Here is an 18,472-nt window from a genome sequence, read left to right as displayed (position 1 = left end):
AAGAAAGTGAAAGGCAAGGTTACGTGCTTAAGGCAGCACGGTGAAAGAGTGGCAAAGTGAGAATAAGAAGTCAGAGTCTTTTAAATCCTAATCCTGTGTTCATTTCCCCAGACCCACCTGCCTTAATGGGTGTAGTGCTAAGCTTCCACAGCACCCATTGATTTCAGTTGCAGTTATGTATGCTCAGAACTCCTAGAAATCAGGCCCTAGATGTCTCCTGCTGGGCAATCAGAAAATGAGGCACCCACAGTTAGTGGCCACCTCTGAAAATTTTGGTTTAAGTGATTTGCCCAGCATCACATAGGCACTCTGTGACAGATGCAGAGCTAGAACCCACCTCTCCTGTGTGATATTCAATTTCTTTACTCACACAACACTCCTTTCTCTTCCTGAATGTCCTTTTCCCATTCACTATGACCTTGCACTGTCTTCAGTGAATGAGGAAGAGATTCTACAGTCAACAGTCTCATCTGTTCCACAACCTTGAATGATTTCCTGAGCACCGATCATCCTGTACGCTGACAAGTTGATCCAAAGCCCAAAGGAGTGAATGGAAAGACTGTAAATTACATCCATGGGCTTTGGATCAAGCCCTGAACAAAGCAGGGGGCAGGTAATGAAATAAATGTATGATCATGCATATGTACAAGGGGATAGAATTAAGATTGCCCAGGCTACATTTCGGCATTTCCTAACATTTAGAGCTTGACCTGAATAATGTTCCTTTAATGTAGTTGTTTTGTGCAATTTCCTAGTTGTTTTTTAAAAGTAAAATTAAACTCCATTTTATGTATAAGGAAATTCTGCAATATCTCAGGCATAATAGTGTGATTACCACAGATAAATGCTGACTTTTAAAACAGTGACACCATACCGTATTTCCCAATATATGGTAGGTCCTCCTTCAGCTAATGACCACCATTCAACTATGGAATAATTTCAAAGGGACTACAGTTGTGCTTTTCTCTGGCTGACCGAACTGGTCCTGTTTGAGGCCAGTGAGAGCTGTTTACGCCATTTATTGGTCTCTGTCTCTGTATATTGATAGGGGAGTCAAAGGCCTGTGGCTATTTTAAGCTAGAGAGTACCCATCAGGAGTAGCCAGAGAAAAAATAATAAAGAGCCATATTCTGCACCAAAATTTCAACTTTGTTCCTTTTTACCATACCATAAAACAATCAAAGTGATTGAGAACTATATTTCCTCTGTGTTTTTTTTCCTTTTAAAACAATAAATAAGAATGGAGATTGGTCTGCTCAGCCTGTGTATTGGCCCTGCTCCTCGAGCTGGAGTACCTTTGTGTGCTGGTTTTAAAGAGGATGAGATTCTGATGTGGTGGAGCATGAAAGAAAAACGTATTTGCATGAATTCTCCATCTCCCATTGAGACTCCAACTTGTCGACACACACCTGTTGCTTTTTTCTTTCATACTTTGGAAGATATGAGCTGCAGGACAATCTTTCTACTGAATAGTTTAGTGTTCAGCAGAGTCAGTTTCGGAGTGCATATTGCTATGCACTTTTTTGGCTAGATTGAGCCCATAATTATAAGTGCAATCAAACTTCTTTCATGATATGAATACATGATACATGAATTTTTAGACCAAACCAAGGACACTTAACCATAAGAGAATTCTTATTAGTAGCTACAGTACCAGCATTATTAAACTTATGGTTGAATACATTTTAAAAGTTAAAAATATAATCTTTATTTTCTTAAAACCAGCTCTGAACTGACACTCTTAGAAAAATAAAGATTTAGATCTAATTTGGTGTCCATTTTAAGAATTAATTAATAGAAAGTTAAACATAGCTGCAATTGCAGCTGAATTTATGTTGTAGCTCTAAATGTCCCTTTTGGATGACATCTGTGTTTTTTGTTTCTTTATTTGTTTTTGTTTTTTGCAGAGTAACATGTCTAATCAGGACTGGAAACTTCAAGCAATTCTAGAGGGACATTGTTTTTATGGCCCTCCTCTCATATATGTTGGTCCAGGTGAAACAACTCAATATCCTCTCATGTTCAAGCCTATTGCTGAGTGTGTAACTATGGTAAGAGAAAGAGAAGTGATTTCAGCCTTTATAAGAAGTGCTGCTATGCATAAAACTTGCACCTGCACTCCAATTCAGCAAAGCCCTTAAGCAGGTGTTTAACGTTAAGCATATGCTTAAGTGATTTTCTGAATCAGAGTTATTCAGGGCAAGACTTTTCCCTGAGGATGTACATGAAATAAACTGCCTTCAGTGGAGCTTGAGCTAACATTATGTATGGTTAATTTATCTTTTCTCCTGGTCCTTCCCCTCTCTCTCTCTCTCTGCCCACCCAATTTTAATAAATGTATTAGGTATTCTATACAAATTGAAAATAATTTAATTACAAATATGTATAGTACATTCCAGCCTTAATTTAAATACACATTATTTAATTTTTTTAATCAGTACATTTAGAAAAATGCCAATTTTAAGATTCCTTAATAACATTTAGCATCACTCATTGCACATATATGCCTTGGGGATTCTACAGGGATGGATGTTATATTAGTTCATTAATTGATTTCCATTACTAGTTAAGTCATTGCTCACTAATTGGGGGGAATTCCCAGGCACTCTGTCCCTATAGTAGTTGTCATTCTGGATATTATGAAGTACATGCCAAGGTAAGGTCAGTTTGAGATGACCAGAAGTCCTGATTTTATAGAGACAGATCTGATATTCGGGGCTTGGTCTTGTATAGGTGCCTATTACCCCTCATCCCTTGTCCTGATTTTTCACTCTTGCTATTGGGTCACCCTAGGGCTGTTTCATCTTTTAACAGGAAGCAGTTTGTGCATACTTACCTGTGCACTAGCTGAGCTACTCCGGTGGTTGGGATGCCATGCAAAAACACATTTACAGTACCACTTCTTTGCCTAACACAAAATAATTACTACTCACAAACTGTACAATAGTCAGTCATACTCCTTACTAACCTCAATATAATGCATTTCACAAATCCAGTAACAAAAATACAAACCCTCCTAGAACAGTTAACAGTCCTAAGGACAAATCTCACCTAAACTAAAACAACCCAAGCTAGGGAATATGGAATTATTCCCTGGGGACACTCTCATTACACAGATAGCAGAGTTAAGATGATTGTGTTGTTGTACTCTACATTTCCTATTTTATGCACGTTTGAGTTGGGTGTGATTTATCCTTAACAATTATTGATTTCTTTTTGTATGTTTGAATTATATGTTGCACTTGAAAAAATAATATGGGATATACAGAGAAGACACATTTTAAAGGATATGTATGAAGGGTTAGATTAGTTGAATATTTATGCTTAACTCTGTATTTTCTAACTTTTGAGTGTTTGGTTTCTCATTCTTAATATTACACCAGTATTATTATTAATTTATTATTTATTTGTTAGGCACAGATACTGCACAATATTTTTGCTTGGGAGAATATAATGTCTGTGTGGATAGCCATATCTTATTCTGTTAGACTTGTGCAACTTCGCTGGCTTCAGTGGAGTTACTGCAGTGTACATGAGAATACAATTTGGATATATGATGTAATATATGTATTTATAAAGCATTCAGTGTGTGTGCACATACTCAGCTAGGGTGACCAGATAGCAAGTGTGAAAAATCGGGACACTTTTTTTTTTGGCCAAGGGGAGCATAGTTGTGTATATAAGACAAAGCCCCTAATATTGGGATGTCTGGTCACCCTATACTCAGCAAATGTGTATCACATGTAGATTCCTGAACACAACAGGTCAGGACTAGTTTAATACCTTTGTCTGTACTCAGTGGAGGCAGGATTTCACCACTAGAAGTCAACGGGAACCTTGTCATTGACTTGAATGGAGTCCATATTTCCGTGCAGGTTCTCATTGTTGTGGTGACTTCACGAGTAAGTCCCTGCTCTCAATATTCTTACAGCTCTCTTTCTCTCTTAGTGTCATATTGATGTATCTGCTCTATGTTTTTCCTACCGCAATGAAGATCCCAAAAATGGGGTTAGCTTATGAAAGAAAGCTATGGATGCTGGAGTTCAGTGCGTAGTTCTGATGTTGATTGAATTTTCTTCTTCTTTCTTTTAAAATTATAATCCACAGGAATTCATTCCAAGCCTTCCAGACTATATCATTAAATAAACTGATGGTTTTCAGAAGGGTCTTGATTTTTTTTTAACCATCTGTCAAAAATCACTCCCTTTGGGGCCAAATTCCACTGACCGGCAATTTTAGCAAGATGCAAAGTATCTTCCTCCCATGCCATTGATTTAAATCTGCTCAAAATTTAAATAGCCAAAAAATGTGAGTTACAAACAGGTCAGCTTCAGCCTTGTTACTTAATACTTTTAAGATTTTACTGTTTAGTTTTATCCATAAATGTGTCTCTGTAGTTATGGTTCAAAGAGGGGAGTAAAATTCACAGGTTTTGAGCGTGGATACTAATGATCTTATTTTTAGTTTTGTAATTTCCCCAAATGCTATTAGTATTCTAATCACTGTAGTGGGCAAAGCTATTAGGCAAAGTTATTCTGTGAAAACCAGCAATTATGTTGAAGTATATGATTTTTCCTGTAGGACTAAAAAACTTACATGGGCAAATTTTATTTGTAATTTATTGTGTAAGGGGATTTATATAACACACAAAAGCAAAAGTAAGTGTTGTCTCTTTCTTTCTTTTGCATGGTAAATACAATTGACTCAAAAAGTTTGATACCAGGAGCCATCTCTTGCACAGGATTCTTCTAGATGGGTACTACTGGAACAAAGAAAGTACCTCTCTCTCCCAGTTTTTCATGTTAATTAGGAATAGTGATGGCTCAGAAAATATTTTCTTGGAAGGTATATTTCTTTGCTGAGTAGAAGTAAACAAGTGTATAATTAATATACATGAGGCACTATACTGCTAACTCTGTAATATAGAAAAATTAGGAAAAAAAAAAGGCTTTCTTCCTTAAGTTTGTCTTCATTAATTCAGCAGAAGTGTTTACATATGAGCTGGAAAGTCAACAGGCTGCTCTCGGAAAGCTTATTTCACTACCTGGATTCCAGATTAATTAGGAGTTTGTTTGGCAACCATGCAAGACTCTCACAGTGCTGAAAACCTCCTTATTTCTTTCTTTGTCACAGGGCAAGCTTATTCTACAAAATGAAACAGATGGCACTGAACACATCTTTGGCCTTAAGGGAATAGGGAAGAAACCTCTTGCCCTGGATCATATCGTGATAGACTGCCAAGTGAGACAAATTACTCAGAAGGTCTTAATGGTGCCCAATTATACTAAGAACAAGTTGACGTACAAGGTAAAGTTGTGGAACATTAGAATATGCGTGTATTTGTCCAAGAGGATGTAAATGGTGTGAAAATAACAAAGAAACATATTAATTTTCATGTGGCAGCAAGAAATTGTTTCTATATCTAATAGGATTTAGCTTGTTATTACTATATTTGACGTTTCCATAGGGAGGAATTCTTTTTTACTAGTACATGATTTTATTATATATTTCATGAAGAATGGTTTGATTGTTTCTTACTATTAAATAATTTAATACTTTTGTTTTTCACTCTTTTCACTCAGTATATTTTACAAGTGGATTTAGAGAAGTCTATTTTCTAATAAAAAAATTAATTACTGCAGCTTTTGTCAGCCTTGTGTAGCTTGTGTAGCTTGAGTAGCTTGTGAAGGGGTTCTGCATCTAGAGCTTAGAAATCTCAGTATTCCAAAACTGTGAATGCTCAAAGATAGTTAGGTCTTAGCTAAAATGACATTTTAACAATGGCTTCTATTAGTCATACATATATCATTTAATACAAAATTTCTATTAATATAAAAAAAGCCCTGTGTTAAAAGAAAGCTATTTAGGTTGTATCATCAAGAGCTGGAAAGTAAGGAAATGCCAGATTTACAGTTGCCTTATGAAACCATAATTCTGCCTTCATGTTGTAAACAATGGAGATCTAAGAGTGCCTTAAAAATAGTCACAAGAGTCTTTCATAGTAGAAAGTATTAAAAAATGTACATAGGCATAGGTATCTTCTCCCCATGCAATGTGTCTAGAATGGTAAATTGTCTGTACACTATTAGAGGCAAGTTCTATACTCTCTTTTGTGGCTATTTAGGACTTCCAAGTAGCAGAACCAGTTGTTTCCTGCATTCCAACAGGCAGGAGATGGCTGAGGATTGGGGCAGAATCAGAGGACTATCTCTTTCCTTTCCAGTCTCAGAAAAAGTTTTCTAATACTACTCATGGGAGATTTGGACCTTAGTGAATAAAAAAACACTAAGAGCTCTTTTGTGGCTTTTAAAGTTGAGCAGAAAGGGTTGTGAGGGCAGAGGAGGGTGGGTGCAGAGGTGTGGGAAAGGTATTGTAGCATAGTACTTGCTATAGGGGTTCTATCTGTGGAATCTAGGGGCAGGAAAATGGACTCTCAGATACTTCACCAGGGAGCATCTATTACAGTTTTTTGTTTGTTTGTTTGTTTGTTTGTTTTTTGAGATTTAACATGTGCTTTGCTAGTGCTGGCCTCCGCCAACTGGCCCATGTACAGTTGAGTGAGACCCTGGATATTCCTCTGCCTCATTTACCCCTTCCCTATGCCTTGATGTGTATATCACCCTGGATTGTGCTGTCAATCCCATTGTGGTCAAGAGTTGCTGAAGCACTAAGTTTCTGTCTGCCCTATGTGCATGTGTGCAAGAGGGAGAAGAAGCTCCTTGAACTCTCTCCCACCCTTGTGGTGAAGGGTAGCTGAAATCAAATACTAAGTATTCAATAGTGTTACCACTGTTTAGCTGGATCTTGCTATAGTGCATACATGAAAGAGGATTTCATTTCTGCACACACAGAATCTGTTTCCCACTCTAGACTGCACATTTATACTATTGTAATCAACAAAAATGATACCTTGACCAATGGACTTGAGCAAGTTTATTTCATTCTATAGCATAGGAGAAATACGTCAACCCTAGTTATTTACTCTGCCACTGCTGCTTTGATAATTTCTGTTGATGGGATTTCTCAGAGTTGAAACTGTTGAATGCAGCAGACTAAACCAAAGCTTGTAGTGCAGGTGAAAATGTTATATCAATGCTGGTGTAGAATTACGTTAATAGCACTGTGGCATCATGCTCCAAAAATTATAAATCATTGAAAAAAGTTCCCTGTACCATGTCGGGTACTTTACATGAGCATACAATATTATCCTGTTGGTTTGATGCTACTTCTAAGTAGTAGGGTAAAACTATTTTCCTTAAGCCCATGTTTTATCCATGTAAATTTTCAATTATGAAAGGAATATTTACATTTAATAAATATAATAAACCATAGAATGAGTTTTTGCCTTATGTTCACTGTTCAAGCCACAAAACAGTGTAAGAAATAAACTCTTTGTGCTTTAGTAGCTTCCATGTTTTTCTTTTCAATCTCTTTAAGGTCTTTCGGTCAGAATATATTTGAATACAGAGTTTATAATATTATCTTTCAAAGAAGCTATTAGAATATATTTGACAATTGACAAAATTATCTTTTAACTTTTCCCTATTTCCTGTGAATTAATCACTCCGTGTTTTTGTGCCATTGAAATGGAAGAAAACTTCCTATTTCAGATCTCAAAATGAATTTCTCTACATTTTTTAATAGTTAATATATTGTATTATGTACAGTGGTCACCATTAGAGCGTGAGCTGCACTTTAGATCTTTTCAGTCCCTCTCAGCTACAACCTTGATGTGAGAGGCCTGGCTTCCTATACCTCTCTCAAGGGTGGAACTCTGGTGTCCAGTCACTCTTGGTCTGCATCTCTGGGCCAGCCCCCCGTTTCCCAACAATATTAACACAAGAGGCCCAACTGTGTTTGGCACCTGTAAGCCCTTTTCCTTCTGACCTGATTAAAATGGCCCCAGAAACAGCTTTTTCAAAACAAACCATTAGTTGTTTACACAAAGATATATAACATAAAGAGCAAACAAGAAAGGCCTGTACATGTGGGTCTTATTTATACCACAAGCTTTTATAACAGATATGGCATTTTCCTAAAATATCCTTGAAGAATCTTACTAAATTAAATTTAAATATCTTTGGGGGTCTATTGTACTAAATACAAAGTTTATGTATTATTGTGGCCTGGAATTGTATGTAACCTCTTATGGCGGAGATGTGATGTAAGACCTAAATGATCAAAGTACTATATTAAATAATGTGCTAGACAAGAAAGGACTTTTGGGGTAATGTATGAAGTGGAGTCCTGGGAAATATCTAGGGTGAGGTGAATGCAAATTCCCCAGTCAAGGTTGTGCAAAACCACAGCCACTCCGTGAGGAGTGGGCCTTTGTCTGTTGATAATCTGTTACATGGCCCAAACTGTAAAAAGGAAAGAATGAAGTATTCACAGTTTTTCTGAATCTGGGACAGTTATGAACTTATAATGGGAAAACTCTGTTGCGGGTTTTGAAGGACTGACATCTACCAGAGCCTGAAGTTGGAGCTGGGATGACCTTTGGTAGGTTTTAGCATGTGCATTGGTTATTTTATTGTTTAATATGTTTTCTCTGCAGTTCTTTCACCTTAAGAATAAATCTGCTCCCTTATAAAGGGCTGTGTTCTAAATTATAACTGCTGGCAATTACAGCTGTTCATAGCCTTTGGAAAGAAACCAAACCACAAACTCTGGCCTATTTAGGCAGTCTGCCTTGCTGGGAATATCACAGTGTAGGCAGGGAACTGTGCAGCCTGGAAAAACTACAATCCAGAAGAAAAGAGACATATGTCTCTGCCCAAGTAATGACTGAGGAGCCAGAAACCTGGAGTGGGTGCCTGGGGGACCACAGAGAGGGAATACAGGTTCAGTTGCCCTGAACTGTGACATCCCTTGGCCCAGTTACCTCCATCTGGATTTGGAGAAGCAGACTGCCCTGCCCTGCCCTGATCTGCAGCATATTGTCTGTGACTCTGTGTGTGTCAACTGTTCCCCCTTGGGCAGCGGCTGAGAGCGCATTCAGCCCCCATCTCCATCCCACCCCTTCTTCCGTAGATCAGCATCTTTAAGATTTTAGTATGTCCTTTATTCCTAGGCCCAGGATTGGGAAGAATGAACTTTGAAAGTGTAGTTGGAGCCAAACTAGTGATTTTCCCCAATTAGGAGCTTTCCCATTTTCCCTAAGGAACCTTGATATTCTCTCACAGTACTTTATCTTTGCCATGGGTTTCATTTCCCATTGGTTTCTACTGTCTTTATTTCACTCTGTGCAGCTAGGCATGATAATATCACATAGGGAAACTGAGGTGTATATGATATTTATAAAAAAAATAATATAGCTCATTCTCCCCAACAATAAAGTTCAAGTTAGGAGTGAGGTTCTTAATACTGAAATATACCAGAAGTTGGGAAGCCATAATAATTTACAGCTATGTTCATAAAGATTTTACTGCCCAATTAGCACTTAGAAGTTAGGTAATTTTGTCTTTAGGGGTGTAAATCAACATCAGTGTTCCATTTTCATAATAAGATATATTTAATCATTTATTTAATAAAAAGGTCATTTAATTAAAAAGCTAATTATATTGTTCATATATTCCCCAGCTTCCTAATAATCACTATGTATCTCTGAGTTGTGCAGCCCAAACATAGGACGGGGTTCAATAGAATGAGATCGATAAAAGTTCCTTTTTTTCTAAGTCAAGCAAACAAATCCTTTTCTCACTGAAACTTGAATGAAAATTTGCTTTTCCTTCAACTGCCAGGTGAACATATTATTCATATCTGAAGAAGGGAATACATGTTTTAGTCTACATCAATGGTTTGAATGCTTATGTACCTATCCATCAATCCAAATAAGGCTGGTATTTTCAAAGTCAACTAAATGAGTTAGATGCCCAAATCCTATTGGGATTCAGTGGGAGTTGCATGCCTGACTCACTGAGGCATCTTTGAAGATCCCACCTTAAGTACAAGTATGTATTTTAACTGCATACCTATCTACAAAGATTTCAGTGACAAAAGACAATGCAAAAACTTTTATTTACAGTTATTTTAAGCTTGATGAAGTATTTTCTACTGCTAAAAGTACTTATATATCTTAGGCAAGGCTTTGTCTTATGCAGCACATTAGATCAAAATTGCACATCAGGGAGTCCAGAAGTATGTGACGGTCCTCATGCACAAAGTCCTATCCGTCTTCCCAGTCCACTCTAATCAGAATAGTGGTTTTTTCCATCGTTTATTTATGTTGATATTCAGTTTATTTTATCCTGCTCCAAATTTTACACTTTCAGCATGATGTGGATTTTTGTATCGAAGAATAACTACATTGTTAAAGTTGTCAGGACTAAGATTTTGGCATCTGGGAAGGGATCATTTAGGGCTTTTGGCATTCCAAAAGGCATGGGCACCTGGTGTTGGTATTCAGTACCTTGAAGAAGATTAAGGTTTTTGGTACTGAGCAGGGTTTCCAGCTTGTATTTAACGTCTCTCTAACTTGGGCAGAGTCAGAAGTCACCTCAGATTTGGGGAAGAGAAGTTTGAATTCCTCATTCCCCACCCCCTAGCCCTTCACAGCCCATGAAGGAGCTCCGCAGTTCTGCCCCTTTATATTTATCCACATTCTTCTCTTTTATCCCATCTACTCTGTAAGTGTTGGCAGCCTCCTTCTTCTTCTTCCTTGCTCTTTCCATAAATGTCTTCGTATTTTCTTTTTTGTTACCCCTTATGGATAGAATGCCCTCCCTTAACTGATTTGCAAAGTTAATACCCTCTCTTTGAAATCGCTTCTCAAGATATGGTTCCCCCCACCCCATCCCCTACAAAAAATCAGCTAACTGCAATGGTTAGGCTTAAGGGCAGTTGGGAAGAGTTGATATTTTCTTATAATACAAACATGATACATTGCTAATTTATCTATGTATATAAGCCAAGTATATATTTGATTATCTCCCATTCTTCATAGATTGCTCGTAGACTTAGATGGTAGGCTCTTTTGGACACAGACAGTTTACCTTTGTGTTTGCATATCACCTAGCATAACAGGTCCCTTATCTTGCTCAGGAGCCCTGGCTGCTGCTATATTATATATAATAATTCTGCCCAGAGCCCTGACCATAGGATTTACCATCCAATTAACATATTTATTTTGACTTTGAAGGACACTAAGCACTAGATTGTAGTTTTAAAAGTCTGTCCACAGTGAAGAGGGCAAACAACTTAATTAGGCCTTGTCTACACTCAAAAACTAAGTTGACAAAACGTATGTCTACTTACAGCCACTGCAGTAATTACATCCCTCCCAGGATCACTTCCACTGACCTAAGAGGGGCAGTATCAGCTGAGAGATCGGACTTTCAGCTCCCTGCTGGGAGCCCCACAGACTGGCTCCCAGGGGGGGCTATCCCTGTCTCCACTCCCTGTTCCCGCCAGGAGCCAGCCCCAGGCTTCTACCATCTCTGTTTCCCATCAGGAGGCAAGGAAAGCCTCCCGGGGCTTCCCTCCTGTAGCCTGATTTTATGGTTATTAATTTATTGAATAGGTAATAGGTTTGCCATTAATTTAATTAAAGGATCATGAGGTTCGTATCCTTAATCAGGCTTCAAGTGAGTTTTATAAGGACCCCGGGTGCAACACAGGAAAAATTCCAGTGATAACCAATATTTGTATAATTTATAAATTTATTAAGATAACATAAAATAATAAACAAATGACTGATATAAAGAAAATAAAATGAATAATCAAATGGATAATGGATTCATACAATCTTAAATTTAAAGACTTATTTGATATATATATCTATGATATGCTTTAAACTAGTATACTCACACTCCTGGACTTGGTTGAAAGAGATGTCTAATTTCTCAAGTTGGAGTTGAGTGGAATAAGCACTGCTTCAAAGCTAAGAGCTATAAGCTAAGACTAACATTACAACATGACAACTTTAAGAATATAAAATAAAAGAATGAATCTTAACACTAAATAAAATTTCAAGCAGGGGTAGCTGACAGTCGACTGCCCCAATGAGCTGGATTTGATCTTTCTTATACCCCCAAGAATATGGATCCTCCTTCCAGGCCCATACTTGGCCTTTCTACCTCCAAACTTTTGGGGTACATATAGTCTATTGCAGTGGTTCTTAACCTTTCCAAACTACTGTACCCCTGAAGCCTGAGTCCCGCCCCCACGGGGCTGAGGCATGTAACTTAGTTTCATGGCGCCCCTGTGGCTCCAGGCAATTGCCTTTCTTGCCACCCCCAATACCAGCTCTGCACTTGCGACCCCTCTAAAACCATAGGTTAAGAAACACTGGTCTATTGGCTACTAGGTTCGTACGTATTATTGACGTATCCACATCCTTTTCCAGGTGGTCTTTTATCTCACCTTTGTTATTTCTAGCTTATTGTGGGTTCTGTGGTGTTCTTGTAAAGTTTATTGGGCGTAACCGGGGACAGCCCCTTCCCCTTTTAATGTCTCTTGACTTATCTAGGGTAAAGGTTATGACCATATATGTCTTATCCTGTTATACATTAATACTTATCTAAGCCAAAGGTTGAATTTATATATATACTAATGGTAGCTGTCATCCAGGATGTGTCCTGGAAGGTACTTTGCATTACAGCTGAATAAAATATTTTATTATTTAATCACACAATCATATCAAAATATATATGAAAAATATCTCTAATAATAATGCAAACAAGCAGGCTAGTTCTATAGGCTACACTCCTCCCTATTCTCAGGGGGAAGCAGCCTGGGGCTTCTCGTCCCTGAGGAGTGGAGTCCAGCTACCCCAGCTTCTCGACCCCCCCCAGCTCCTGTCTGGGAGCAGGCGGAGAAGCTGCCTAGGGCTTCTTCCCTATCCACCGGGATGCAGACTCCAACTGCCCACAGCTTCCCTGGTGCCAGTTCGCAGCCAGGAGATGGGCTCCGGCAATCTGGGCTTGCAGCAGCCCGGGCTTCTCGCCCTGCTCCCAACCTGGAGTGGGAACCAGCTGCCCTGGGCTTGGGCTTTGAATGACAGAACTGACACTGCATCACCCTAGCTGTGTGGACAAAAGCCCTACATCTCTCATTGAAGTGGCTTTATTTTGTTGAAAAAACAGGGCAATTTTGTTGGGGGGTGGTGTGGTGATTGCAGTGTACACCAGCACTGCTTTGTCGACAAAAGCTGACTTTTGTTGACAAAACTCTCTAGTGTAGACCAGGCCTTAGTTTAAAGAGAGACAAATTTGTGAGTGCAGCTGTCTGATGAAGTAACTTGTGATGGTAGGGGGGTAGGGCTCAATAGCCGTGGGGCTCACTTCCAGTTTATGACTTACATTCCTAAATCTTATGCTTCAGGGTTTCAGCCAACCACCTGCAGGGGTGAGGAAGGAATTTCCCCCCTCTGTGTATTCTGGGAGGGTTTTTTATCCCATTTCCCTGAAGCATCCAGGATGGCCATGGATAGAGATGAGATATTGGGTAGAGAGGGTAGGGCTCTGAGGTGGCACCAAGCGCTCTCTCTCAGGTGCTTGGCTAGCTCATTCTTGCTCACATGCTCAGGGTCTAACTGATCACCATATGTGGAATTGAGAAGGAATTTTCCCCATGTCAGAATATCAGTGAAAGGGTTTTTGCCTTCCTTTGCAGCATGTATGTGCAGGTCACTTGCCAGGATTATCTGGGTATATCTCATATAATCATTCTCCTGCCATTGTGGAGGAGAAGGGGAGTTTAGGCACTGGTGCACCTCAGTCTCTCCTATATTCTGGCTGTGGCATATAATAGTCTAGCCTTGTGTAGGTTGTAATACTTTGGTCTCCGTATGGTTGCTGGGTTTAGTGTGCTGCTGCTAGGTGTTGGTGATCTGTGTTAAACAAGAGGACAGGCTAGATGATCTAGTGGTTCTTTCTGGCCTTAAACTCTATGACTTTGAAGCAGATGCAGGGAAGGGCCAGGCTTCAGATTGCATCTCTATGGGACATTGTCTGATTCAGTCAAGAATCCTCTGCTGCTAGTCTTGAAGAGGGTGTGTACACTCTTTCTGCACTCAACAAACTCATTGAAAGCAATGAGTATTGTATTATTGTTTTTCAAATAGTAATATGGGCACTATTAAGGAATCTAAAATGTTTTGACTTTGCCCATCTTGTGCAAGGGTTAAGTCAGTTTAATAACAGGTATTACTGTATAAAATTGCAGTTCCAAAGGGATCATGATCTGTGCTTTCCTAAATCTTCAGGATTATGTCTCAGTCAACTAACTACTTCAGACATATAGATTAATTTAATAACATCTGTATCTGAGGCAATTGCTGTCCAAATAAGGTTAGACTTATATGTCATGGTAACATGGCAAGCTGAGCATTTTCAGTTCCACTTGAGTGCACTCTCAGGTGACAGGCCTCTCTGTTGTCATCCCTCTCAAAGGCGGAACCCACAGTTAGGGTGACGAGATGTCCCAGTTTTATAGGGACAGTCCTAATATTTGGGGCTTTTTCTTATATAGGTGCCTATTACCCCCACCTCCTGTCCTGATTCTTCACACTTGCTATCTAGTCTCCCTACCACAGTTCAGCCACTGGACTTCATTGCTGGGTTGCAGCACTGTTGGTTACCAACTACAACTCCTGTAGAAGGTCTAATTGAGGATGATCTCTGTAGGAGATTTCCCTTTGGGAGATATGACGAGCAGCTAATCAAGGTGATTCAAAACAGCGTTTCCAAAAACAATGTATTGTTTATTCACCCAACAGCACATAACAAGTAGGAAAAGGGCTAAAACAAGAAAAGCCTACACCTTTGGGTCCTACTTATATCTTATTCTTTTGTTTCAAGTTTGGTAAGTTCCACTCAGACCAGGCACCCCTACTTTCGGGCTGGGAAAGATAGACAGGCAGACCTGTTGCAGGTTCTCTCTTTCTGTCTCTCTCCTGCTGTCCTTTCAAGCAGCTGCTGACCACTCACCCCTCCTTCCTCTTTAGGCAGGTTTTTTTTTTAACTCTTTAGTGTGATCTTAAATCCTATCTCTGGAAAAATAAGCTGTCTGTAGCTAGGCAGATAGACACTTCCTGATTAATAGCTCACCCATTGTTTTCTTAATGACCCTTGAAGTATTTTCCCAGGAGGTATCTTATCTCTAGTCATTGTTTCATTTATCACCTTTCCCCACTATTAAAATTAGCCAGTCCATTCACACAATTCAGTAACCCAATATGGCTATTCATTGACTAGCCTACTAGCTAGACCACAGAGTCATAAAATGATTATATATTAACCTCACGTTCTCCCCCATTTTGTGGCTTTTGTCATTTAGAATTCAGATGATGCTGACAATTGAGAGAGAAATTAAATTTTCACATGATTTGAATTTCAGGATTTTGGCAAAATGTCACATATTAGATCTGCATACTTTTGCAGTGGGATTTTAATAGGATCTTTCCTTTGAAGTAACCCTTTAGTGTTTTACATGGGGCAAAAGCCTAGCATTTATTTGACTATGATCACAATATGTCAAAGTATTTTCCTGTTCCTGGATAAAAGTGTGATGATAATGCAGTAAGAATACTGCACTTGCTTCTTTTTAAAAGTAAATCATGTAAATCATACTGGCTTTCCCTTTGAGTTTTATCCTTCTGGAATGCTTTCTAGAATTATCCTGATTAAAGGCCTGGTCAAAATCTTGTTATAGCAAATTTAAATCCCTTCTGATTAAAATTTGTTTTAATTCATATAGAAGGGATGTTGTGTTCCCTCACCCATCAACACCTTCCTAGACACACAGCTTCCAACAAAGAAGTTAGTCTGGTGTAGATCCATTTTCATTCATGAAGCAGATAGAAATAGTTCACCGTGAGAAATAGTCTAACCTATAAAGGTGTAGTCTTCACAGACCTCAGTTTCTTACCTCAGTCCAAACCCAAGATTGACTATGCAATGGAATGAGCAGGTCCTTTGAGATTCCAGGGTGTGCTTCTATGGAGGTGGCAGTTTCAATCCCAGTTTTCTCACCAGAGATAAACCCCATCCATCTGGTTGGATTTGGTTGGTCTTAGGGATTGAAGCTCCTGAAGCATGTGTGGACTGGAGTCCTTCCTTCAGCTATGTGAACCTGAGGAAAAAAGTAGCTGGTTCTTTGCTAAATTTAATGAGAGCAAAATGAGACTTGTCACTTGATCAAAAACTCATAAAGTTGTCTGGTTTTGGAGGTGGGGATGACAAGGTCTGGAGAGAGTGTGTGTGAATGTCATCCTCTTCAGGGAAATGCTGCTAAGGGAAACTCTCTGAAGCCTATTTTAGAAAATACTGCAATAAAAAGAATTACTCATGATTACCCAATATATAAAACTTCTCCACAACAAAATTCATAAAGCATTTTGTGCACATGTAGTAGTGGGCACAGAGCAGTTTCTTATGTGATACTAAATGAATACTGAAAAACTGTATAATCTTCATGTGTTTTTCCTTTATTTTGTTTCCATTACACAGAATCAGAGAGGATTAGGGATGGAAGGGACCTCAGGCGTTCATCTAGTTCAACCCCCTGCTCAAAGCAGGACCAACTCCACTAAATCATTGAAGCCAGGGCTTTAACAAGCTGGGCCTTAAAGACCTCTAAGGATGGAGATTCCACCACCTCCCTAGGTAACCCATTCCAGTGCTTCACCACCGTCCTAGTGAAAAAAGTTTTTCCCAATATCCAACCTTGACTTTCCCCACTGCAACTTGAGACCATTTCTCCTTTTTCTGTCATCTGCCACCACTGTGAACAGCCTAGCTCCATCCTCCCTGGAACCCCCTTCAGGTAGCTGAAGGCCTCTATCAAATGCCCCCTCATTCTTTTCTTCTCTTCTCTTCTGTAGACTAATCAAGCCTAGTTCCCTCAGCTTCTTCTCATAAGTCATGTGCTCCAGCTCCCTAATCATTTTTGTTGCCCTCCACTGGACTCTCCAATTTGTCCACATCCTTCCTGTAGTGGGGGTGGGGGCGCCCAGAACTGGACACATTACTCCAAATGAGGTCTTACCAATGCTGAATAGAGGGGAATAATCACTTCCCTCAATCTGCTGGCAATGCTGCCACTAATACAGCCAAATATGCCATTAGCCTTCTTGGCAATAAGGGTACACTGTTGACTCCTATCCAGCTTCTTGTCCACTGTAACCCCCAGATCCTTTTCTGCAGGACAGCTGCCTAACCAATCAGTCCCCAGTCTGTAGCAGTGCATGGGATTCTTCCGTCCTAAGTGCAGGACTCTTCCCTTGTCCTTGTTGAACCACATCAGATTTCTTTTGGCCTAATCCTCTAATTTCTCTAAGTCACTCTGTATCCTATCCCTTCAGTGTATCTACCACTCCCCCTAGCTTAGTGTCATCTGCAAACTTGCTGAGGGTGCAATCCACCCCATCCTCGAGAGCATTAATGAAGATGTTGAACAAAACCAGCCCCAGAACTGACTCCTGGGTCACTCTGCTTGTTAGCAGCTGCCAACTAGACATTGAACCATTGATCACTACCCGTTGAGCCCGATGATCTAATCAACTTTCTATGCACCTTATAGTTCATTCATCCAACCCACACTTCTTTAACTTGCTGTTAAGAATACTGTGGGAGACCGTATCAAAAGCTTTGCTAAAGTCAAGATATATCACATCCAGCACTTTCCCCACATCCACAGAACCAGTCACGTCTTCATAGAAGGCAATCAGGTTGGTCAGACATGACTTGACCTTGGTGATCCAAGTTGACTGTTCCTGATCACCTTCCTCTCTTCCAAGTGCCTTAAAATGGATTCCTTGAGAACCTACTCCATGATTTTTCCAGGGACTGAGCTGCAGCTGACTGGTCTATAGTTCCTATCAGCCAATTTTTAATTTATTTAATGTGAGCCATGTTAATTTGATATTCTTCTAGTTTTTTAATCAAATTGTCATGTGGTGTCAAGGCAAATGCCTCATAGAAATCTAAGTATATCATATCAACCCTATTACCTTTATAAGCCAAATTTATAATCTCATTAAAAATGATATCAAGTTAGTTTGATGGGATCTATTTTCCATATATCTATTTTAATTTGCATTCATTATATTACCCTCATTTAGTTCATTATTAATCAAGTCCTGTATCAGCCACTCCATTATCTTGCTCAGGATCAATGTCAGGCATATAATTCACCAGGGCATCCCATTTACTCTTTTTAAAAATTGGCACATTAACTTTCTTCCAGTCTTCTGGAATTTCCCTATTGTTCCAAGTCTTATTGAAGATCACTATTAATGGTTTAACAAGTTCAGTCATATCTTTGAAAATTATTGGATGCAAGTTGTCTGGACTTGTTGATTTTAAAATGTCTAAATGTAGTAGCATCTGTTTAACATCCTACAAAGATGCAAGTGGAATGGAAAGAGTATTATTGTCATCATATAATGAGACTATATCATATGTTTTTTCACCAAATATGGAACAGATATTTATTGAACACTTTTGCTTTTTGTGCATTATTATTGATA

General features: G+C 39.1%; 1 protein-coding gene across 1 annotated transcript in view; it reads left to right on the top strand.

The window, feature by feature from the left end:
• LOC137150973 (cilia- and flagella-associated protein 47-like) overlaps positions 1 to 18,472 on the top strand; it is a 286,880-nt gene that overhangs the window by 44,058 nt on the left and 224,350 nt on the right. The window contains exons 3-4 of the mRNA XM_067545102.1: positions 1,908 to 2,051; positions 5,134 to 5,307. Coding sequence (XP_067401203.1) covers positions 1,908 to 2,051; positions 5,134 to 5,307 — 318 coding nt within the window. The remainder of the gene's footprint in view (positions 1 to 1,907; positions 2,052 to 5,133; positions 5,308 to 18,472) is intronic.

This window comes from Emydura macquarii, unplaced genomic scaffold (assembly GCF_026122565.2).
Source record: "Emydura macquarii macquarii isolate MOO-44397 ecotype Brisbane River unplaced genomic scaffold, CSIRO-AGI_Emac_v2 contig_1043, whole genome shotgun sequence".
NCBI lineage: Eukaryota > Metazoa > Chordata > Testudines > Chelidae > Emydura > Emydura macquarii.
Note: the sequence above shows the minus strand (reverse complement) of the source record. Positions and strands in the feature narration are given on the sequence as shown.